General features: G+C 33.9%; 2 protein-coding genes across 3 annotated transcripts in view; one reads left to right on the forward strand and one right to left on the reverse strand.

The window, feature by feature from the left end:
- LOC123700695 (innexin inx1) overlaps window positions 1–26,807 on the reverse strand; it is a 63,401-nt gene that overhangs the window by 23,458 nt on the left and 13,136 nt on the right. For both annotated transcript variants that reach the window (XM_045647989.1, XM_045647999.1), the window contains exons 2-4: window positions 16,078–16,425; window positions 9,953–10,060; window positions 6,179–6,334 (exon numbers count right to left, since the gene is read on the reverse strand). In XM_045647989.1, the coding sequence (XP_045503945.1) occupies window positions 6,179–6,334; window positions 9,953–10,060; window positions 16,078–16,329 (516 nt within the window). In that variant the 5' untranslated portion in view covers window positions 16,330–16,425. The remainder of the gene's footprint in view (window positions 1–6,178; window positions 6,335–9,952; window positions 10,061–16,077; window positions 16,426–26,807) is intronic.
- Window positions 22,253–24,752, forward strand: LOC123700678 (E3 SUMO-protein ligase ZBED1). Its single transcript, XM_045647962.1, has 2 exons — window positions 22,253–22,465; window positions 22,729–24,752. The coding sequence occupies exon 2, from the start codon at window positions 22,749–22,751 to the stop codon at window positions 24,726–24,728; it is 1,980 nt and encodes a 659-aa protein (XP_045503918.1). The 5' UTR covers window positions 22,253–22,465; window positions 22,729–22,748; the 3' UTR covers window positions 24,729–24,752.

Genomic DNA, 26,807 nt, shown 5'->3' on the forward strand with positions numbered 1-26,807 from the left:
ATTACTTGAGAACGGCTGAACCGTTTTCGTTAATTCTTTTTTTATTATATTCCTTGAAGTACGAGGATGGTTCTTATGTAGAGAAAACGTAAATATGTACCACGGGCGAAGCCGGGGCGGACTGCTAGTAAAAAATAAATATAGCACAGGTGTTGCTAAGCGCAAAACTCGAGAACAGCTGAACCGATTTCATAATTTTTTTTTTATAATATTCCTTGAAGTACTAGGATGGTTTTTATGAAGAGAAAACGTAAACATGTACCACGAGCGGAGCCGGGGATTTAATAAAATTGATGATAACTAATTCCTACCAACTCCAATCGTCACAAAATGTGATTTATCCTTATTGAATAAATATTTAAAACAACCCAAAACGCGTAAATATTTAACTTCATTTCGTATACAATGTTTTATCATAATATTATATTTCTTGCAACAACAACTTCCAAGAAACCAAAGTCCGGCATAATATTGTTCCGAATACCCCACATGCTTTTCGCACATGTCGCGTATTCCATTCACTGTTTTTGTAGAATTTTGACATTACTGAGAATTTACTTAAAATGCATCCGGCCTTGATTTTATCATTTCATTCAATTATGTATCTATTATATGGAAAAATAAATCGTTTGCCGAGTCTGCCAGTATAGCAAATAAAATTTAAATAATTTAATACTTCAAGAGCTCAGAAGTTAGCCAAATGTAATTTGTCAATTGTTGGCCAACATGTTCGAATTCAACTAATCTTCTTTAATATATAAAAATCTCGTGTCACAATGTTTGTCCTCAATGGACTACTAACTTAACCGATTATAATAAAATTCGCACACCATGTGCAGTTCGATCCAACTTGAGAGATAGGATAGTTTTTATGAACAAAAACGTAAACATGTAGGTACCACGGGCGAAGCCGGGGCGAACCGCTAGTAATATTATAAACGCAAAAGCTTGTAAGAATACATATATGGATGTATGTTTATTACTCTTTCGCTCAAAAACAGCTGATCGTATCTGCATAAAATAGGCTACAGAATTAGATTAGTCAGGATAAGCACATAGGCTTCTTTTTACCCGGATGCCACGCGAGTGACGCCTTGGGTTCCAGATAGTAACCCAAACCCTCATACAATCTCCTGTATTCCTAGTACAAACAAATATGAAAATTTTTCAAAGAACAGTAAAAATCACGAGGCGGGATTCGAACCCGCGTCATGAGTCTTCCGCCGCTCGTGATCGAATTTTCTATTCTTTAAAATTTCATTTAAAATATAAATGAATGCTATAAAACTAAATATCAAATATGAACTAAAAATTAAAAGTATACCACTACCAAAATCTCTACACTAGTCGACACCATTGGTCATTGACACCGTCACCACGGTACCGTTATAGGAAGCAAAAACTGCGTCTGCGCAGTCGAGCTAACGATTTTAAACGATACCTTCCTATCTGTAGGGTACTTCTTGTGACCGATGTGGTAATTTGTAGTTGATGGTTGCGATGTGTCCTTCTGTGTCTGTTTTCCTTATTTGTATCGTCATATTGCGTAATAAGAATTGAATTACAAATAAGAAAAACACTCGCTTGTATTAATATGAGTTCAAATAAATGAGTCTAACTTTTATCTAAGTAATGAGATTAAGCTACATTGAAATTTCTATTTGTTCCTTCAAACGTTTGATATTGTGTCCGGTTGTTGTCCTACGAATTATCAATATATGCATCATGAATAAAAATACATTCGCATTCAACGTGGGCGAAATCGCGCGCATCAGCTAGACAAAATTATAGAATATGCAATTCTATAGTATACATATATCCGTAAGTAACGGCATATCTATAATACAGGATTATAGAATTATCATGATGTATTAAAGCAGTATTGTTTCCAGTGTGCAAACATGACAGCACTATATAGAGGTCGTCTATCATCATCACTATCCTACTCTGGAATGAATTCTACTTTAGGACATCATAGTTACACCCTAGCTTTAAAACACTAATTTGACGACATCATGGTTACCCACCAGGCTAACATAATTTTAACGCTCACAATACGAGTCACGTACTCAAATCTACTCTATCAAGCACTCCTCTCCCTCATGATCTAATGTGACATCCGCGCATGACGCCAACTACGTCAGAATCAATTAAAACCTCATCACGGCGGTTTGTGAGCGGCGTCTGAGCGTGGGAAATACAGTCATTACGTAGGAGACAGTGACGTAAGGGCAAGGGCCCCGAGTTAGTTGGGGCCCCGGAAATATTATATATACGTATCGTATTGACTAAAGTATCTCTTGACCCGAAATACCAATTATGAGCAACATAGAATCTAATTTAATTTAGGAACTGAAATCAGGAAGTGCAGCAGGTGAAATATGCCTGACTTTCCTGTGCCTGCGTGCTATTTAACACAAACGATAGCGTCACTTAATTGTATTATAATATATTTTTAATAACCTAGCCTGTTATGACGTTGAAGTGAAGAAAATCTTTATTCATATAAAAATGCTCCAGCCATAGTGCATATAAACTTCTTGACCCGTACTTGCGCGAACCTTTTAAAACTTTACTTGAGGGCCCTTCTGAACTTTGCAAGGAGCTCCAAACAGACTAATTACGGCACTGGTAGGAAGGAACAGAAAAACTATGAATGGCACGATTACACTTGCCGGGGAGTGGAAACGTACGCCACGCTTGAGTACGCGTGATAATTCTATTTTGAGGTTAAATATAGGTGCATGTGAAACTAATGATAGGTTACACAGGTAACATTAAATGCGTTTAGTCGCTGCATACGCGGTTTTTCACTGCATTTTAACTGATAATCACTTCATCATGCTTGAAATGATTTTGATCGTATCTGATATCCTATCATAAAATAATTACAATACATTTTTAAATGGATACATTTCCATACGATTTATTTATCTAAACCTTACCAAACTAATGAATACAGACTCTTATTTAGTACTCACTTCGTACTAATATTCTTGCTTATAGCAATAATTGTATAACATTGCGTAAGTTACAAACATAAACATTATCCATCTTTAACAAGTACCAATTCCAAAAACACATAGTCACCTAACCTAACTTTAACCACATACCAAATAACAAGCAAGACAAAAAATTGGATCACGATATACAGCCTCTTACTTATCAAGACATCCGCCAGATGGGCGGATACGGCGGCCTTTACGCAACCTTATAGCAAAAACTATTGTAGTTAACACGAAATAGGTATAAATATCGAATGACCCTCAGAGACACATTTATTCACTAGAGAAACAACAATCCGAATCGAAAATATTTAGTTCAATTTAGTAAAAGCTGATGAAAGAAAAAGCTGGAGAAGTTATATCTAGTAATATGTGAAAGAAGAGGACGATGATTCAAATTAAAACTTTGGGATTCAAATCATTACATTAATCTTCCTTCGATGAATATATTCTGACTCGATTCAGGACCTTATTTAGCGACAATAAATATCAAAAGAGGAGTGTTATCGAAACTCTATCCCAAAAAGAGCTTGATACAAAACGCTGTTTAATTAAAACCCTGCAAGTCATTTGGCTCACCCAATTAAAACCTAAGAAGACTTAGAAGCGATTAATCAAAAGCCTTCTGGGAAATCATTATATTATGACTCACTATAGCGCCACCTGTTGTAATCGATAATCCGGGAAAGGCCTAACCTAATGTTAACATTTCAGGAAACAGGGGCGATTGGAAAACTAATCAAAATAAAATGGTGGTAATAATTTGTCGAGCAATGAATTGGCTTTGGGAATACAATGCGCTTGTCGTAACTTTCAAAGAGTTGAATAGGTTATAATCGTCTCCTAATAAAGAATATTATGAAAAATGGGCATTCTCATAATATAGTCCAGCATCTAACATTAATTACAAGATGAGATTTTATTCTATTTATGTACGTTACTTGAAATTACCCTTGTAGTGTCATTTTGTTGCGGAATTAAATAGTGCGTGCATATTATTTTGGCCCATAAAATGAGCACTGCTTATAAATGTATAGCTTTGAGGTATTTTTTGGCCTTGACTTGATTTTACTATTGAAATTCACAAACTAATCCACCCGTACCCTACATCACAGATTTCACAGAACATTGCACAAGTTTTCTCAACATTGACCAACTGTGGGACAAATAGTACAATGGTCACGCGCCCTAATCGAGATGATAAAACACCGAAGTCTTACGCAATCGAACATTGAACGGGCGACGACCTGCAGCAAAAAGTTCACAAGCTTACCAACGGTCCGTCACGATCCATTTTGTAAGGCCAATGGATTTTTCGTTAAAATTCACAACTTTCACTTGACTATGATTTCACGTTGTTAAAAATGTGGTAAAACTTGTCGATTTTGCCGGTGATAGTATTGTCACTTTTTTTCAAGAAAATCACTTTTACTTCAATATCTTTTTACACCATTAAAACCTAGTCAAAGTCAAAGTAATATTTTGCAGTCATTTATTTAAAAACCTATGTTTGCAAACTCAATTTGCCGCCTGTGTCGCATAGTCGAGACCTAATAGAAAGTACATTTAAGCTCCTGATATGTTTACCCACTATCACACAGGTTTTCCCTCATACAAAATCATTTTACCTCGTCCCAAGTGACTAATATAAACGTACAGGGTCTTTCCAGTATCAAAATGAATTTCGATTTTCAAGCTCCACGCGAATTCCTTGTAGTGTAGAAGGTAAGTATCTTCTAAGTGAAGAGAGATCACTTCTAAGTGATAAGGCCGCCTAATAAACTGTACTGTTCTTTGTTTTGTTTAAATTAGTAATAAGTTTCCCATGTTTGGTGTATAGTTTTATTAAAGAGTAATAAATAAAAAAAAAATAAAAAAAATAAATAAGTATAACTAACAGGTATTTCAATTTGTATTTTCATATTTATAAAGGATAAATAAATATATTATGTATCTAGGTTTATTTATGCCAAGTGAAAAGCAATCTACTCAAACAAATTGAGCAATGTTTCCGATCAAATTGGAGACCTATTTTATACTGGTAGTACTTTAAAATTTAAATTGACCTAACGGGATCATTTTAGTGTTCGTAGAATGCTCTTACAATTCCGGCCTAGTTGACGATTTCCTTTTTAAACGTCTGCCTAACACAAAATAAAACGTACTTAAGCATTCGTACGTAACGCATAAGTCTTCAGTATAGTTCCTACTACCTTATTTCACTCATCTATACATAAATTTTGGCAACATTCCAACTCCATCAGCCACCAAAGTTTTAACAAATCAATTACATTCAAGATTCCTCTAACATCACATACAATTCATTTATTGTAAACTAGCTTACCGCCCGCGGCTTCGCCCGCTTTGTCTAAAACCTAATAAATTATATACTAAAACCTTCCTCTTGAATCACTCTATCTATTTAAAAAAACTGCATCAAAATCCGTTGCGTAGTTTTAAAGATTTAAGCATACAAAGGGACATAGGGACAGAGAAAGCGACTTTGTTTTATAGACTATGTAGTGATAGTGAAAATGCAATTTACCAGCAGTATATGTGACAAACAATATTGTACCTTACTAACCATATACAACTAAATATATCATATTTGCTTTGATTTCTATATTATATTTATTCCACCATATTTACTACATTTCCACCATCCCTGGTTAATAAACTCTATGTATGTGAATGCCCCTGGGATCGAAGTCCGTGCGTAGCGTTGCTAATGATCCGCATGCCTTGACAACGTGTAGGGAATCACGATTCGATGGCAAACTGTTGGTTTATATAGAAAAAGGCTTTTCTGAGAAGCGACTCGTTGGTATGGCTGGGTCGGAATAGGACATATATAATTTATATAAAGATTTATCGTGCTTGCTTCCCACACTAGTCTTTGACGCAGATAAAAAATTAATCTGATCTAAAAAGTCCTTTAGTTTGCAAAACAACTTTTTAGTTCCTACAATAAACAAAGTGATAGTTTCATAATAATATCTTAGCAACACGAAAACGTTATCTACACTAATATGACAAAAGAAATGCAAAAATTTGTATATTTAAATGAGATACAATCACACAAAAAGTGAATTCAATTGAAACTCCATAGGAACTAAATTAGCGCGAAAGCAGAACAACGTCTGTCGGGTCAGCTAGTACATAATAAGACTCACCCTTTCATGCCTGATGAGGTACCCAATGATGACGTCCTTCTTCTTCTCTTTCTCCTCCGCGTGACAGATGCCTATATTGAGACCCATCACTATGGTCCTCAGCAAGCCTCCTTCAAAGGCGTCCCAAAGGTACTTGGGCGTGTAACACATTATTGCCTGAAATATCGAAAATGTGATAAAGAAAGAATAGTCCTTTTGTTTTAAGGAAAAGACGCGGTTCGAATCATGCCTAGTGATCGATGTTTCAATTCTATAAAATTTAAAATTAATTAAAATTAATAAAAAGCATTTAAATGCTATAAAACTAAATAATAGAATATATAAAATTTCTGTTTAGTTTGGAACTTATGTCTGAAGCTGTATTAAGGTGAAAATTTTGCCCATAAATTTCGATTAAACACAATATGTGAACAATGCTTTGGTACATAAAGCCTTGTTTCCACTTGAGCATGCTCAGGCGAATGAGCGGCTCATTTGGCCGAGCCGCTCAAGTGGAGACGTCTGAGCACGCGCGGCCCGAGCATGCTCAGGCGTCTCCACTTGAGCAGCTCGGCCAAATGAGCCGCTCATTCGCCTGAGCATGCTCAAGTGGAAACAAGGCTTAACGCAACTTTGAACTTATGTAATTGTGCAAGAGCTGTTCTAATATTTTAATGGCTTTAGAGCTTATTATATTATTATTTATCATTATCTTTGTTTGTCAGTAAACTCCTCCTTAACGGCAGGACTGATTTTAATAATAAAATTTGTGTGTCCACCAGGATTCTATGAAAGGTTTAGATTTAGGTACAAGCGATCGATCGAAAGCGAGCGAAGCCGCGGATCCAAGCTAGTTGTATTATAATATTTCTGGAACAATATTAAAAGGAATATTGATTTATGCCAATAGCTGTAATTCGTAAATATCTAAGGTCACAAGTCTAAGGCACTAGTGCCATCACTTGCTCTAGTGCCTTAGACCTCTATGTGCCGAATATCCTCAATTTGCTAAAATCACACTTTTATGGATGCCTTCAAAAAAAGAACCTACGCGTCCCTCAAAGGCTGGCAAAACAATCGCAAAGCTACCTAACGTTGCAATTACTATGGGCGGCGGTGATCACCCTCATCAGTACACCGTCCGCTCTTTTGCCGGTTTTAGTATAAAAAAAATCTTAATAAGAGCATGTGCATACAGTTACATATTACTCATCATTTTCAATGTTACGGTTATCGTGTCGAACGTGATCTGCTTCTCAATGAAATGATGACGTATAAATAATTACGGAAACATTCGATTAGTTATTCCATTTAAAAAATGGGTAGGACTTCGACTAGGCTATGTTGCAACGTGTTGCAAGTATTAATCATGCAATTGTTTGTTTGTTTTTCCCCTTTTTATTATATAACAAATCAATTACCTCGATTTTTAACCGACTTCAAAAAAAAGGAAGAGGTTATCAATTCGGCCGGTATGTTTTTTTTTTATGTATGTACACCGATTACTCCGAGGTTTCTGAACCGATTTACGTGATTCTTTTTTTGTTCGATGCGGGATGGTGTCGAATTGGTCCCGTAAAAATTTTATTCGGATAGGCCCAGTAGTTTTTATTTTATGAGCATTTTTGTCTGTATTTGTAAAAGTTTGAAGTCGGTTGTTTTTAACGCAGTTATTGACTTGTTCAAGATTGTAATAAAAAATAAATCAGTGTCTCTGTGAATTATCGTTAAATACTACAATAATGGAACTGCATTAAAAAAGCATTGTGAAATTTGACACAAAATTAGTTTGTAAATGTTCAATATAAAAATTATCAAAATCAGTTTCTATATTTAGGATAACCGTTAGATAAACAATAGCGAATCAGTCATTATAATTAGCATTTCTGAAGACCACACACCTAATATGCACAATAAACCGTTATGCGTTTTTACCAAAAAAAAAAATTTAATCATGCCTATCGATTATACTAGGAAAATCATACAATACTCAACACGAATATTAACAACATTTTTCGACTTTAATATACTTATAGAAACCACATTAAAGGTAATACAATTGATAAGATGAAATTCCTCCTTAAACTATTCCAATAGCTATGTGCAAATCATCATTTCACTAGAGTTCAAGGCATTATTGACAACAGACACCGTTACGACACCTTCGTCATCAATTTTCCTAACCGAAAACTGGTTTACATCAAATATCGGACAATACCTTCGAATCTACACGTCATAGCAACGTCACTAGAACTGGGCCAGTAACAGTAGATGACTCAGTTTACCTAATTAGCATGTCTCAAGTTCATCTGTTTATGGTCAATGTGTCTACCGTTATGGGATCCGACCTGAATATGATATTTTTAGCACGTGATGTTTATGTAAGTGTATACTAGCTGTGCCCCGGGGTTTTACGCGCATTGCTCCGCTCCGATTGGATATAGCGTGATGATATACCTATAGTAGCCTTCCTGGACTATTTTGTCAAATCGGACCGTGCTCCCTAAGATTAACGCGTTCAACCAACCAAACATACATTATAATATTTACTAGCAGCTGTGCCCCGCGGTTTTACGCGCATTGCTCACCTCCTATTGGTCGTAGCTTAATGACATATAGCCTATAGCGTTCCCCGATTTATGGGCTATTTAACAGAGAAATAATTTTTCAACTCGAACCCGTGGTTTTTGAGATTTGAGCGTTTAACAAAACAAACGACCGAATTATAAAGATTTATAATATTAGCTTAGAACGTTTGTGAGGAAATAATGCTTTGGTGTTATGTCCCCTGCATTTGATACGTGTGTTAACGTGATGTCTTGTTAGATTTTTATTGGATAAACAAACAACGATGAAACTTATCTAACGATCTAACGCTTTTGATCTAAATTTACTCTTTCTTTTTGAAGTTAAATTAAGTAGCTTTCGATAGTTATATTTCGATCTTTTTTGTTAGTATAGACTTTGAGCACTTACTTAGGGGCCATCCATTAATCACGTGATGTTTTTTTTTGGTATTTTTTTTACCCCCCCTCCCCCTTGGTGATACGTGGTGAGGTTTAAGACTACCCCTCCCCCCTCCCCCCTATATCACGTGTATTTTTTCGTACCTGCAAAGTATAAAAAAATACTGCCCCCCTAGCCAAGTGGCTTTCTATTAGCGTAGCGTTCAATAGAATAGACTACGAATGTATGAGATTGACGTAAGCTGTAGACAACGTTTGTCTTTGGCTTTCTATTAGCGTAGCGTTCAATAGAATAGACTACGAATAGACTAGGGGGGCTGTTATCTATAAGTATCATCTAATTTGATTATAGTAAAAATTAAAGACTAGGTACTAAAATAAACGTTCAGAGGTAGACAGAAAAATTGCAGTTTGTTTTTGAATGACATAAAAATAATGAAAGATATGCGAAATAGTTGTAGGTACGCGTTTGACTAAAAATAAATACATGTAACGCCGCTTTTCGGTTGAGTATCGCGCGCTTGTCGAAAAATAAATACACGTGATATATTACTTTACCCCCCTCCCCCTTGTGATATTTCGTGATGTTTTGATGGACCCCTCCCCCCCCCCTTTCGAGCCTCACGTGATTAATGGACAGCCCCTTAATAAAGGAAATATTATTATTTTTACTTATGTAACCAGTAAAATTATTCCACACAAATACAAATTGGGTATTTATTCAATTGTTGTTATTAATGCACTAAAAATATTTTTTATTAAAATCTAATTATTTCACACTTCGACTTCTAAAATGAAAGTACCAGGACAACATAAACACATAGGATACCTGGAAGAACAGCACGAAGCACACCCACTGGTAGTACGAGTAGTACTTCTTCGCTTGCGTACTGTCGTACTCGTTCATGATACCCGGATGCGCGACTTCCTTGCCCACCTGGGGACAAATTAAATAGACAATTAAAATATTAAATTATAATTGATGGATATTATTTTATCTCACATAGTAACTAATGCTGGTCTCACACAAAATGCCTATCTGAATTCAGATTCTTAATTCTTAAAAAATTCATAGAAATTTCTTGGATTAATTAATTATTTTTCGGTAGAAAGATACTGACGTGCGTTATTAATTTTGGATCGGAAAATTAAGATTATGAATTCAGAACGCACATCTTTCTATTCGTTTCTATCAACGAACGGACAAACTTTGCATGTAAAATTATTACTAATGACAAAATATCTTTCCATTAAAATAAGTAACCATAAAAGCCTTCTAGCAACTCAACAATATTATAACGAAACCTACACTGAATTGAAAACACTCTTTTTACTATCATAATAGAGCTTTTGATGCGCTCTTTTGCACGACTGAATGCAATGTTAGTTGAACCATTGTGTATCTATTGAAGAATCTTTGAATAATTTAAGATTGTTAGATCGAATGACAATATCCATAGAATTTAAAGACCAATAATGTCAGTTTTTGTTATATAAAGTTAAACACGAAATGATAAAATTATGTTTCGCTCGTTTATATCAAAATTTATGAACAATTAAAAATATTTTGTGTAACCTATTACACGAATCAAAACAATTCTACCTATAAAACATAAAAAACTGTTCTTTTCATTTTCGTAAATTTAACTTTCTATTGAGAAGATCCCCTTAATTTTATCAACAAATACCATCCTTGCATTAAGATATGCAGACAGCAGTTGCAAGACTATAGTTCAGCTAAAACACAATTTTACCAACATCATGACACTCGACACGTGGTATAAAATATTCATTATGTTCTCTAATCGTGAATTGCAATCACAGTAAGTGAGGAAGTGGCCATTTGCAGTACAATTGCGCCTACACCGGTTAACGACTGGGCGCAGATTTCTTGCTCATCCAATTTATGTGATGACTCGAGAGATTCAACTAATAAACCATCTTGTTGTGCATCTTTGTGTGTGATCATTGATCCAAATTGCTTGAATGCTCTTGTAATATAATCGCTTGCAGACAAGGTCATGTATTGTGCAAGGAACGTGTAAGCAACCTTTTCAGTGACTTTTCAGTAAGGAACGAAGTATAGAAGCGGCATGAACTATTTAATCATAAAATGAAGTGTAGAAAAGAGAGAGAAAACTGAGAAAACCTACTTAAAGTTAAAATATAGCTACCAGGCTACATAACATTAGGAAGGAAAGCTAATAATCCATACTAATATCCATACTAATATTATAAATGCGAAAGTAACTCTGTCTGTCTGTCTGTTACTCAATCACGCCTTAACTACTGAACCAATTTGCATGATATTTGGTAAAGAGATATTTTGATACCCGAGAAAGGACATAGCCTACTTTTTACCCCCGGACATACGATAGGTTTTATCCCGGAAATCCCACGGGAACGGGAACTAGCGGGTTTTTAGTAGCAACTAAGCGGGTTTTTCTTTGACTGCGCGGGCGAAGCCGCGGGCGGAAAGCTAGTACCGAATATATCTAACAACGATGATTCGTGCCATTCCATTCCTATGTTTGGAGTTTCGAGTAGTCGTCGATATGTTAAATGATAGTACAACGGTTGCCAATAATTAATCAGTAAAGACTTATATCATCATAGAACAAGTCCAATATCGCAAATAATGATTCTCCAATCATTGATAATAATTTTGTAACCTATTGCTCCTTGCTTGCTAATTTTACACCTACATACCATACCCAATTGACTATTATTAATCGAAAATCTAGTGCAATAATTGCAATGATCATTTTGACCTGTTTATTGCGAAAGGTCTTCAATAATTGACTTCAATTTAACAACCATCAGAGGTGTAACCTGAAAAATAAACTACCTATTCTTAGAGAATCTACCATAACATACCAGCCGTATTATACAGTCCAGGATTTAAGCGCGTCACACACGGTGAAGATACTATTTCTATACCCAAAATTTTGTGGGTCATTTGTAACAGGATGGCGGTTCTACAGGGGTCTTAGTACGCAATGACAAAAAGAAAAATGATGGTCAGAACGCTGATACCGGATACCTTATGATACTATAACGTTTTATATTAGAGAATCTTAACATAAAATATTGTAGTATCTTCACCGTGTGTGACGCGCTTTAATGACGGAGCTATAAAGGACGTCTAGAGCCATCACTTTCCCAGGTCGTAAGTAAAAGCACCTATTAGCTACATCTCCGCCAAGAATTGTCACTTTCAATATCTTCTTTAAACAGATTTCAATGCATAATAAATGCACTCGATAAAGAGAGTTGTTGAAATAAATACATTTTTATGTACCTAAGTATATTTGAACTGTTTATAACGTCAACCATAAAGAACAAGAGACAACGAAAACAGAAACAATAATACAAATATGTACCGTCAGTATAGAGTTAACGCATATGAATGCGGAATATCTTTTGATACAAGAATATAACGACTATATTATCAAATAAAATACGTCATAATTCAACTACGACATAATAATAAAGCTACAACAATGACGATAACGCATATGTATGCTAAAGTTTATAACTAACCTTACAGGTCAAGGCAAATATAAATCTATGAGTATCTCTTGAATGTTTTTGCTTATTGTGTGACCTTTACATATGGAATTTCGTATTGATGCACATTTCTTTTGTAAACTAAATAAACTTTAAAAACGAATAAGGCATTCTACTTATAATTAATCGTTAAAAACGACTGATCTGGGGGCACGTAATTTCGAGCAAACAAGCGACACGGCCGTATCATCCCTTTCCCGAAGCTATTCAGGTTAATTTCGCCCCCCTTTCTATCTTAACTTCGTTATGGATGAATAAATTGACTGAATTTCAAAAAACTGAATGTTACATAAGCAACAAAAATCAACTGCATAAAACACGTGCATTACCAACAAAATTGATGTCATTCACAATGCAATAAATCTCGCAAACAAAACACTGCCTCAATTCGTCATGACAAAGGAGAATGCCCATGAAAGTATGGACCACAGTATAGTGTTGCGTCAATGCCAGAGTGGTTTTGGAGGGTTCTTCGATATTCAAAAGATTTTTACCAATACATTTTTTTGTGATAAAAACAGGGGTTTTCAAGATATTGAGAAAAATGTGAATTAACCTCAAAACTTAAATGAACCCGATTTAGTTAGGTTTATGTGTGATTTAGGTAGTATTTTATCATCTGAAGGCTATTTTTCGTTTAACATAATATTTAATCTATGCGTAGCGCTTATGCTTTCAGGCAAAGTCTATGTGTAGGTAGGCACCAGAAATCTTCCGGGACGGATTTCAAGAAAACCTAAATATATATTTAAAAAATGCCAATAGAGTTTTTATTCAGTTTACATATTGTTGTTGTTGTTTGAATCATTTTTTCACTACATATTCGAAGAAAGAAACAAATAAGAAATAACTGGTTACCTTCCAAGCTATCTTACAAGCTATGTCATAATCATATTTTTTTATATATATTTATATTATTTTACTTCACTATATATGTTAAAACAACCTACAGTGTATAAACAATACCTTACAGAGTGATTTTATGTTAATTGATTTTTTTGTAATTCAATGAAAACAATATTAGCTATTTACCATAGTAAATGTCATAATAGTTACCGCTTGGTTACCGTGGTAACCAGTAATGGATACTAAATCTATGGTAACGGATCTAAACAATTACATGTCTTATTAGATTTTACAAAACATTCCCTGGTCAAAATATATTTTCCGATAGTAAGAAGGCCTCTAAATTGCCGAGATTTTTTTTAATAGTATTTTTATCTTGATGCATGAGAAAAAACCTGTACCAAAAATGTAAACGGTAATGGACACTAAATCTATAATAACGGATCTAAACAATTACATGTCTTATTAGATTTTACAAAACATTCCCTGTTCAAAATATATTTTCCGATGGTAAGAAGGCCTCTAAATTGCCGAGATTTTTTTTAATATATTGTTGTCTTGATGCATGAGAAAAACCAGTACCAAAAATGGGCATTCTCCTTTGTTATTGCATTTAAACATTCCTCTCTCGTGTTATGTTAATTCGTGGACTCATTAGCTATAATCACAAACATTTTGTTCAAATAAGACAACAATAATGTATTAATTATATTGAATCATGTGTTTGTTGATCGTTAAAGAAACGATGTTTATAAATACATACAGTCAAAGTACAACTCGCCAACATAACGTTATGACAAACACGATAGCATTAGCACTAAGTTTGTAATAGGTATGGGAGTAGATACTAGACGAAGTATTTATTACATACTAGATTTCCACCCGCGGCTTCGCCCGCGCAGTCAAAGAAAAACCCGCATAGTTCCCGTTCCATGGGATTTCCGGGATTGTGTCATTTTCCCGGGATAGCCTTAAGCCTATGTCCTTTCTCGGGTATCAAAATATCTCCATACCAAATTTCATGAAAATTGGTTCAGTAATTTAGGCGTGATTGAATAACAGACAGACAGACAGTTACTTTCGCATTTATAATATGAGTATGGATTAATTATCTATCGAAGCCCGTAGTAGAAAAGATTCAGTTACATAAGGAAAGATATTTACGTTTGCAAATAAACTGTAGAAACAGTAGTGACAATCATGATTACAGTTTCAAAAGTGCAAAGCATTTTGACACAAAACAAGGAAGACAAACAGCTAATAAGGAACACAATCCTTTGAGAGAAATAAGAAGCGACACTGACTGAATACAAGAATCGTCCACGAAACAATAAACAATAATAACAAAGGAAACGAAAGCTGAAATAGCCTAGTATTGGCGAAACGCCAGATGCAAAAATATTTACTGAACGAGGCATTCGTTTTATTGAATGAGTACTTCCGATAAATTGCAGAATCCTCGAATTTATAGTTTCTATTTGATAAACATGAAGTGATGCATATAACAGGAAGTGTATTAATTTTGCATCGATAAATAGCAAATTAATCCAAGCCAAAACTGTCTAGCAGGAATTGAATACCAAGACCCAAAGAAAAGTTTGCATTCAAGAAGATAATACAATTATAAAAATGTAGTTGTTTCCCCTTAATATTCAATGCCCTTAAAACGGACCAAATGAAGATATTAAAAATTCAAAGGAGCAGTTTCTTAGTATAATTTGTGGCCACCTCCTCCCTGGCGATACCTAGCCATTTAAACATTTTGCCCTTTTAATTAAAAATTTCGAAATCCAGACAGGCAACTCAACCACGACACGATAGAACAACAACATCGTGACATCACTCAGCCCATTGTAATAAAAATAACATGAATGAAGGCACGCTACTATTTGCCTCCCACGAGGCGTGTGTAGTACAACACTTTACGCAGCGCACACTTCGTTGATATTATTTTATGTGTCTTTGTTATTAATGAATAGGTTTCGTGGGATGGAAGGGTTTGGTGGCCATTTTTATTCTGAAAATCTGGAGTTTTAGATTTTGGAACATACTGCATAACATTGAAACTGTACCATCATTGCATATTTTCGAAAATATACTAAGGAAAGGACGTCGTACATCTATGAGGAAAGGACGATAAAACTACGTTTATTAAATGACAATACATTTGTAAATCGTTTTAGGGCTGATTTTTCAATCCTTGGTTAAAACTTATCCGTCCAATAAAGTATTACACGATAATATTAAAATGTCACCTGTAAACTGTCAAATGCAGGTAATTAGAATACATTTTTGAAATGGTAGTTTAATACGTTATTCAACGAATAAATTTTAACCAAGGATTGAAAAATCAGCCCTTAGGAGAATTGAGATTTGTCAATTGTTTCACTTCAGAAAAAATATGACATACATATCACACTGTTTTTTTTTTTTTATATTAACTATGAAGGCATTTGACCGCGTCTCATCAGTTTAATCGTAGATGCGTAAAAAGGTGGATTTAATGGTCAATTATCATTTAAAAGCAAAGTTTCTCACCTCTCTAGCAAACGCATCGGGCATAGTGAACGTCGACGTGATCCAACAAAACGTGTTGACCACATGATTGGGTAGACCTGGTCCCGATATACAGTGTATCGGCTGTCCCACATACTGCGTGGCCGTGATGATCATCGAACAGGTCAGTAGCAGTACCGTCGTAAACACATTGTGCAGCCTAAACACGGCATTGTCAGTCTTGATTGGCTGGTACTTGAAGTACACGCTAAGTCCTCCTAGAAGCTTGAACATGGCTATCGCATGTCTTGGTCGGAATGTCTACGTAAAATCAGTCTTTGATTGGTGCGTGATACCTATACGATATGACGATTATTGTCGTGATGGCATCTGGAACAAACAGATTTATATTAATTATTAATGAAGGTCAATTTTGAATAAAAGAAATTATTGTGCGAGACCTGGGAAGGACGCTTTGGGGATAATTAAGAGAGTTCTATTACGAAAAATTCCTCACTTTCATTCATTTAAATATCTTGTAAAATGATGTCCCATTTGTAACTTTATCCGAAGATTTCTACTAACTTTATCCGAAGAAAAAAAGGTTATCTTGGTTGTCATGGATTAGTATAAAACGTCGTATTAGATATAGATTACAATACCTACAATTAGGATGTCGAATTAAAACGACAAACATGAAATAGCAAATCAGTAAATAAGAATAAAATACAATATAAAGTACCAAACAACTTTCTCATTAACCAGCTAGTGCTAACTACCATAGAAGGATCAAATTTCTTCCGATTTCTCCATATTTGGTGACACTTTTACAATTATTAGCACTCTATTCATAATGGAAACAGCTGTTATCAAAGTAAATAATTCAACATATGTCGTGATGAAGCACTTAACACGTGTTTATAAATAAAGTGGCTCTTATGAGACACTTTAAAAATAGATTAGTTTTATTATGAAAGGATATTGTCCAAGGATGTGAAGTTATGATATATTTTTGTGACAAATTAACACACGAAGTGATGTGAGTATACAATATGGCAGGTCATTAATAAATTGGACGATTCCAAAGATTACTTTAATAAGTGTATAACTTAGTGTATAAATTGAGCATTATAATTATTATCACCAGTTATTACTAGTAAGTCTCATTAACTTAATTTTGAAGCTTTTTCTTTAATCTGCAAGTGGATATAATTAAACTTTTACATGAACAATGAATATGAAACAAATATTTTGCATTTAAATCGGCATCAGTAACAATTTTTTTTTGTAACACCCTGTATCACATCTTGAAACTGTGTCAACCTCAAACCACCTGTGCCAATATAAGACGAGGTTCAACGACCTGTTATCACAAATATTACTAGCATACAAACCAATCGATTGCACCTGCTTGTTATGATAAGCCGAGCTTGGCTGATATGAGTCGTTAAGTTATGCTGTTTGAAAAACGATTACCATAATTATAATAATTTTCAACATTATGTAGATAGATACTGATACTAATACAAACTAAAATCCTGTTTATTTATTTTTTATCAACTGCATTACTTTTATTTCCCATTTCGATGGGAATCTAATTCGGTGGCCCCATTCAAGTATGGTTTAGTACTAACAATTATGAATGCAGTTTTTGGTTTTTTGGTAAAAAAAATATTATGACAAGGTATGATTTGTTATATATCTATTTACATCTAGAATATACCTAAAACTACATGCCCATATACAATAATAACCGAAATTGTAAAACAATTGCTCTTAAATCACTACAACAATCAATCTTACATCACCGTGTACAACGAAGCATCGTGTTTTGTAATACTTGTGTCACTGACGGATAAGCTGCATTAGATACGATTGCAAATTTGTTACAAAATCGTACCTAATGGTAATTCGAAGTAAATGTGAGTATGGCCGCCAAAAATTGTACATTCAAGAAAAAAAAAATGTCCTTGTCATTTTATATAGCACCAGATTTTTTTATATAGTAATTATGGTAGTTTTTAAATAGTTTCAGCTTCACTATGTTATATTTATCATTATATTAATAATTTAAATTAATTTTGAGTGCCTTTAACAAGCTCAATATTTTTTTTTTTGAAATGCTTATTTTCCTTTCCATACTAAAATCATGTGTCCCACTTAGTCATCTCACACTTTGAAGTCACAAAATTATGCAAAAATCTATTGATACCTGTAAAATTTTGGTATTTCTAAATTATTCTGTAAACTTGTGGATAGTTTTAACAAGTTCTAATAAAAATAACATAAAAGAAATTAATATAAAACTCACTTAAAACTATGTCTCACTTTTTTTCACGAATGATACTTCACGCACGGTTACCATAAAATAACACCCTAAATAACTAGATATCCAAGCCACAAAAATATTTTTAAGTAGTGGCAACACCGATTTACATGTTGGCCAACCTTTAGAAAAAAAATCGCCATTTTGTTACTGTCAAAGTTAATCGAAAGGTAGTCGGCATTTTTGCTTCGCAACATTTTTATAATTTTGAGTGAGAATTATGCAAGGTAAGAATACAAATTTACTATATTATTTAAATTATGTGTGTAGCTTTAGTGTTCTAGTAACAAATAAAACTATGCGGCGTCTTATTACTACAATACTTTGGCGAATAAAGGCTTTTTAGGTTATGTCCAACCATATTTTTATTCACGAATGATACCATGTGTTACTATTGTGTTACGTAACATCCGTGAGCGGCTCTTAGGGGTAGTACTCACTAGAGAATCTAAAGTTAAAAATTTACTTTTTTACATAAAGAGAACCCACTTCAAAAACTATATATGTTTCGGAAGTTAGTAACTTTTTTACTATAATAATTCGTATTCGTAATTAATATCATAAGTTGTGAATGATTCTTGCATTTGTAAGTCTTATAGAAATACAAAATTTGAGAAATAAAACTTTTTCTTTAATATTTAAATTTGTTTTATTGAGTTTTAAAGTAATTTAATCAAATAATTTAATTAACAATATAAAACAGAAATGTAAAAAAAATCTCCTGCATTATTAGTTGTAATGTACACTACGCTTAACAAAATCACGTATGTTACTATCAGTCACGTATGTTACGGTGTGTTACGATTTCACGACTGTTATTGTACAATATTTGGCGGCCATACTCATGTAGTAAGGAAGGAAGGAAAATATATCTACTATATATGTATGTACTTAACTATAGGTAGTAAGGGAGAAATAATTGTATCTGTCGCTGAAAAGTGAAAATATTACATACAGAACATAGGTTTTTGAACGGCTACTGGTATTAAATCTTGATTATTAATGTTTTATCTAACCCATACCTAATCAAAACCAACTTAAGAAAGGTTATCTATTACAATGTCCTAAATTTTTGTGTATCCATGTCGTATTAAAATTCAGAAGCTAAAGCAAGCGCCTCTCATATATGTAGAACTAGGCACTCCGCCTGGGTTGAAGGAGGATAAAAGTTAAAACAATAAGAACTACCCTATATAATAAGAATACATATTTAGTGTAGCTGTGTGTAGGGAGATGAAATTAAAGATAGCGGCCAATTAAATTTTATATTTCTTCTAAATTACACAAAAATATACTATTTATATTCACTAACTACAAAACGTGGGTCGGTGGCGCGAGCTATGGGACAACTGAGGGGCGACGCTATGTGACTGTGCGACGCGGCCGAAAATCCTGCGTCAGCACAGCAGTACAGCACCTACAATATTCCCCCCTTTTCAAAAAAAATGTGGAACATTTTTAAACAAAATCAAATTAAATTATCTTTATTTAGATTACTAACTCGCACAACGAACCCTAACAATTCTGCTGACAGACAAAAAATAACAATGTGAAACATAATACAAGATTAGTTCAGGAGTATGTATAATAGATTTCTAACGACGAAACTTTTTGGAACAAAGACCATTGCTCTTTAAAACAACAGTGAAATATAGGAAACCAAGTAGATAAAATAATTATGGTGTACCCAGAAATGCATCAAAAATAACTGCAACCGTGTCACATTTGTGCGTCACAGTTCGTGTAAAATAGGGCAAAGCACCAATGACGTAAGAGCCTCTGACGTCACTAGTCTATTCCGTTGATAAAATATAGGTGAAAGAGTACCTCGCTTTAAAATGGGGTCGAATAAATTTCGGAAACTAGCAGATGAAATCGGGGAATAATATTGAGATTGTGATCATGTTAAAGCATACATAATGTAGCAAAGATAGGTACAAATGTCTTATATATTTATTAGTCTCAACCTACACACTACACACAATTAACACAACCTAAAAATATATCAAAAATTAAAATTGTTCAAACTTCAACCATTTCAAAGATTTTTAATATATGTAGTTGTTTTCTTTTTGTATGTTTGTTTTATACTTACCTAGTCCTGTGACCTAGTCCAATTTTAATTCTATTGTTTTCTTGTTACATTTAGGTACTGAAAAAAGCTGCAAGAATAGTAATAATAATTAATAGTTCAGGATACATCGCCCATTTTTGCAAGTGACTACTATCAAGCTGATTTTCCGTTTGTAGCTTTATTTTGATGAGACACCGAATAATTTCGTGTACGAAACTCTCGATTGTGGTAGCTAACAGAGATAACAAGGATAAAATTTTTTGATTTGATGGTTCTCAAATATTTATTACGCAATTTGTAGGACAATATGTCTGTTGAATTATATAAACATTAACTAAGTGAAAACAAAAAAATCAGCTTGTTAGTAATCATTTATGATGACCTCGTTATCGATACACTTTGGAAAGGGGGACTCTTTGAACCAACCACAGATTTTTTAGGACAAATATTTTTTCGAATAATTTAGGTAATTATCTTGAATTTGAACAAAAAAAAAAGTTCAGTTAGTAATAAATATTTGAGAACCATCAAATCAAAAATTTTTATCCTTGTTATCTCTGTTAGCTACCACAATCGAGACTTTCGTACACGAAATTATTGGGCGTCTCATCAAAATAAAGCTACAAACGGAAAATTAGCTTGATAGTAATCACTTGCAAAAATGGGCGATGTATCCTGAACTATAATATTACGAAACATGCAAATCTAGCGATGACTCGGTTCAAACGAAACATTTGCTAAATGTTCATTGCAACATACACCATGTCAAAGGTTTTAGCATTTTGGATAAAATCAGCATTTGTATTGTTAATTTTTTTATGCTATTATTCCAAAAATTATTGTTTGCAAAACATGTACATTGTTTCCGATGCAAATGTCATAAAACTAACAAGGTTTTAATTTTTATTGCCCGCTCTAGTTTTTCAAGTAGCTTTTAAATATCAAAGCACTGTACTATTCACGTTTTAAAATAACTTTAATCACTAGATTTCTGCCTGCGGCTTCGCCCGCGTTTTCAAAGAAAAACCCGCATACTTCCCGTTCCCGTGGGATTTCCGGGATAAAACCTAATTCCTATGTGTTAATCCAAGTTACCCTCTATACAGGGTGGAAGGTTAAGATGGGGCATGAAGGGCAGGTACCTTAACCGTTGTAGCTACATGAAAACGTTCTTAGGAGACTATCCTTAAATTCTTGAGAAATTTTAATCTGCATTCACAGATTTTTGAAAAAATTTACGGTCAGCAAGGAAATCGGCAGTTTTCAAAAAAATTTTTTTTGATGCCAATCGATCCAGTTTCTCACGGGGATCAAAACACTCTAAAAGACCAACTGAGGTATGAGTACTAGAAAAGTCAGAAATCGCGAAAAACTATTTTCATTCATGAACAAGTAAAAAGACAAAGGCACAGCAGCATAACATGCCAGCGACGCGGGCGGTGGCTGTAGGAGTGCACGATATAAATCGATATTTCGTAAAATATCGATATATGTACGCGATATATCGATACAATCCGATATTATCGAATCATCTAGTATCGGTACGTATAATCGATATATTTCATTCGATATATTAAGTATCGGCCATCGGGAGAAATTAAAAGCACATTCCATTTCTTTTTTTTTTATAAAATGATTATACCTGTCTGTAATCAAGTTGTTCGCAATACTAGTAGTAATTTATAATCTGTAGTAATTTATAATCAGCAGCACTAGTAGTAATTTATAATCTGTATAAATTACTACCTAGGTACTTAGTTTATAATCTGTGGCTTCGTATTATATTTTTAATTAATCTGTGGTTTCGGTTTGTGATTACTCGCAATACTCGCTTCATTCTCAGTACAAAATAACCTATAAATTATATAAGTTGTCTGTTTTGTTTAAATACAGTTTACAATAAGTGTAAATACAGTTAGTGTGCATAAAGATATATATAAAAACGGTCACTATTCAGTTGTACAAAAGAAGCAAGCTGTGACAATTATTATCTGTTTTGTTTACTAGAGTTTACCTTTACGATTCATACAGTAAGTATAAAGTGCTATCAAAGATTACTATTTATTAGGATAAAACAATAAATAATTGAATACTTTAGTATTTGTATGAAATTCCCCAATATGTAGTTTTAATTATCTTGTGGTCAATTGACCATTTTGTTTTTATTTTCAAGAGTGTTAGGAATGGGACATAGTCGATTAATTATTTCGATGAATTTATTTTTTATTTCATTATTTTTGGGACTGTTGATCCACTGATCTTAGTCTTTCTCACGCTGTTCTCTTTTTTTCAGAAATTACGATTTCTCTCAACATGGCACCTAATAAAAAAAGTATTGTTTGGCAATATTACGAAAAAAATGACGAGAAAATAGCCAGATGCAAGCTATGTCAAAAAAATGTTAAAACGGCTGGCAATACCTCCAATGCAATGGCTCATATAAAAAATATTCATAAAGCTGTCTATCTGGAAGTTTTCCAAAATAAAAATACTGCTGCTGCTGCTGTTACAAAAGATTCAGATTTGTCAAACCCTATCCCTAGTTCTTCAAAACAATATAATATCACGATGTTGAAATCTACCGTTAACGAACATCTACTGTTGCCTTCAACTTCAACGTCGCCGCCAATGGATACTAGCGAGATAAGTACTATCAATTCTCAAACTGATCAAAAGATTGATTATAATAGGGAATTGCCTTTTAAACGCCAGAGGTCAATCGAAAGTAGTTTTGGAGAAATATACGCATATACTTCTACTGGTGACAAAACTAAAAGAATTAATAATGCAATAATGTTCATGATCTGTAAAGACAATCAGCCTTTTTCATTAGTTGAAAATGAAGGTTTCAAGAATCTTTTAAAAGTTACGGCACCTCACTACAAGATTCCTAGCAGATCCACTGTGACACGCTGGTTAGATGAAAAGTATGATGCATTATCAACAGTTATGAAAAACAAATTATACTGTGTAGAAAATCTTACCTTAACAAGTGACATTTGGTCAGATCTACAAATGAGAAGTTACCTAGGTGTAACTGCTCATTTCGGCATCGGAATTGAATTTTATTCCGTAACTTTGGGTGTGTACCACTTAGATGAAAGACATTCGTCGGAATACATTGCACAAATGCTCACTAAAACATGTGAAGAGTGGGGATTTAATACGGATAAAGTCACAGCAGTAGTAACAGATAATGCTGCAAATATGGTGAAAGCTGTCGAAATTGCATTTGGGAAAAAGAAGCATATCCCATGCTTTGCGCATACACTTAATTTAGTTGCTCAACATATTTTGGGGATTCCTGAATTACAACTAATCATAACGAAAGTAAAAAATATTGTTACTTTTTTTAAACAAAGTTGTGTGGCAAGCGATGAGTTGCGTAAATCAGTTAAGGCTGACACAAAATTGATTCAGGATGTCCCTACACGTTGGAATAGTACGTACTATATGATTGTACGGTTTCTTGACTTACGACATGCTGTAAGCGAAATTTTGATTCGTCATAAAACAGCACCGCCGATGTTAACTGGTATGGACTTGACAATATTAACATCGCTTCTTAACATTTTACGTCCACTGGAAGCAGCGACTAAGGAAATATCTGGTGATAAATATTGTTCTAGTGCCAAGGTCATTCCATTAGTGCACTGCATGATATCAAAACTGAAAAACCTAGTAATTGAAGAACCTTTAATCAAGGAGGTACATAAACGCACTCTTAGCGAGATTAACAAACGAATGGGCGCTATCGAACACGTATCATCATTAGCTATTGCTACAATATTGGACCCGAGGTTCAAAAAACTTCATTTTGAAGATCCATTGGCCTGCGCAAATGCCGTTAGTAAAATTAAAGATATAATTAAAAAAACTCAGCAGGATGAATTATGTACTACTACGGAATCTGACTCGGACAATTCCGACAAAATTAGTCTGTCAACGGATTATAGTCTCTGGAGCGATCACCATAAACTGGTCCAGCGGAATTGGAAGACAAATAAAGCAGACGAAAGTCTTTCTGATGAGTTATCGCTTTATTTGAGGGCTCCGGTTAGTAGATTTAACGAAAACCCATTAGAAGTGTGGGTAGATTACAAAGTACAGTTCCCAAAGTTATATAATGTAGCATTGAAATATTTAACAATGGTGGCTAGCTCTGTTCCATCTGAGCGACTTTTTTCAAAAACCGCACAGGTTTTAACTCAGCAGAGAAGCAGACTGCAAGCCAAAAGAGTAAATAAAATTTTATTTTTGCAAGATCTAGAGAAAAAGTATTGGGATTTATAAATAAATAAAGTTGATTTGTTTCTGCACTCTGTTTTACTCATATTAACCTGAACCCTATCTAATATTCAATATTATAGACTAGTTAAATACAAATCGCTTACGATATATCGAAAATATCGATATATTTGTACGATATATCGCAAAGTATCGATAGAACACTACGATATATTATATCGACAAAAATATCGATATTTTTTTTACATGAACATCCCTAGGTGGCTGGCAGCTCGTGCACGAAATGAAAAATAATTTAATTTGAATATCGAACGATCACGTCACATTTTTATGGCTTATGTAAACAATAACACATAGAAAACATAAGTTACCAAAAGTTACTCTGTCTTCACTAAAAATGTCCTTAAATAATTTGGAACGTTTAGATGTTAGAGGCTTACTTTTTAAATAATAAAAACCCAACAGTTGCATTGGAATGGTACAGAAATGAATACCCAATGCGACATGTACCGACGCGAAAGGTAATAGCGAATCTTGTAAAAAATCTAGCAGAAAATGATATCAATGCTCAAGAACTAAAAGATTTACTTTCTGCAATACTTTACGGAATTCACCCAAATAAGTTGTCGGCTGCTACGCGCTCAGTAGTAAAACGAACAAGACTATGTTTACGTCAAAACGGTGACCACTTTGAGCATCTCATATCATAATTTTTATGTAAATTATTTCAGAAATTCTGGAATTATCACCATTTTAAATGTTGTTTTTTTGTTATTATTTTGTTATTTTTTATTTTCTTTGACAACCGTTTAATTAAAATAATGTTTCTTCTTATTATCAGTATGTGTTTTAATAATCAGAAACAAAAAATATTGAAGCCTGAAAATCTCTTTGGAGTTTTCTATTAGCGCATCTTTTGTTGAAATTATCTTAGTGAATGTATGGAAATAGTTTTTCGCGATTTCTGACTTTTCTAGTACTCATACCTCAGTTGGTCTTTTAGAGTGTTTTGATCCCCATGAGAAACTGGATCGATTGGCATCAAAAAAAATTTTTTTGAAAACTGCCGATTTCCTTGCTGAATGTACATTTTTTCAAAAATCTGTGAATGCAGATTAAAATTTCTCAAGAATTTAAGGATAGTCTCCTAAGAACGTTTTCATGTAGCTACAACGGTTAAGGTACCTGCCCTTCATACCCCATCTTAACCTTCCACCCTGTATGTGTGCTAAATTTCATTGTAATCGGTTCAGAAGTTTATGCGTGAAAACCATACATACATGATTGGTATGTATGTATGGTGTCACATACAAACCTTTCCTCTTTATAATATTAGTATACATAGATAAAATAATAAATGTAACAACCGGAAGAATCATATCAGGAAATAATCGGAAAAAGTAATTGTGGAGATAATGTTGCCATTCCTAGGTCTATTGTGATTTTCTAATTATAGATATTCGGCCTTGTCTATAAAGAAATGACCCGGATATTACTGAAATCAAAGTATATTGTATCAACTGAAAATATACTTAATTATCAACGCGAACGGCCATGAGTTTAAAATCGAATGAGAAATTAAAAAGTTTAACTGATCTAAAAATTAATTTCAAGTATCATTTTCATAACATTGAAACACTAGCTGCGCTCCGCGGTTTCACCCGCATGGCTCTGCTCCTGTTGATCTTAGCGTAATGATATATAGCCTATAGCCTTCCTCGATAAATGGGCTATCTAACACCGAAAGAATTTTTCAAATCGAACCCCAGCGCGACTAGTGTTAAGCGCGTTAACCAAACAACAAACACAATCTTATGTTTGTTCTTGTTCTTTGTTTATGGGTACCCAATATTAAAATTCCCCAAAGTTCAGTGTAAGTGGGAGAGTCAGGAAAACACTCTTCAGTCTTATAATACTCGTTACATAGTTATTGATAAGTTATACGAATAGATTGTAATTAGCTGAACTTGATAGCCCTGAAACATCATTATGTATAACAAACTACACTACAACTTGCATCTCCCGGGCACCAACGACGTCCCAAATTGCCCTATTGTCGTGACACGTCCAATTGACATCGGACAATCATCGTCTGAGGGTCCGATACTATTAAATATGCATTAC

This window comes from Colias croceus, chromosome 2 (genome assembly GCF_905220415.1).
Source record: "Colias croceus chromosome 2, ilColCroc2.1".
Classification (NCBI taxonomy): Eukaryota; Metazoa; Arthropoda; class Insecta; order Lepidoptera; family Pieridae; genus Colias; species Colias croceus.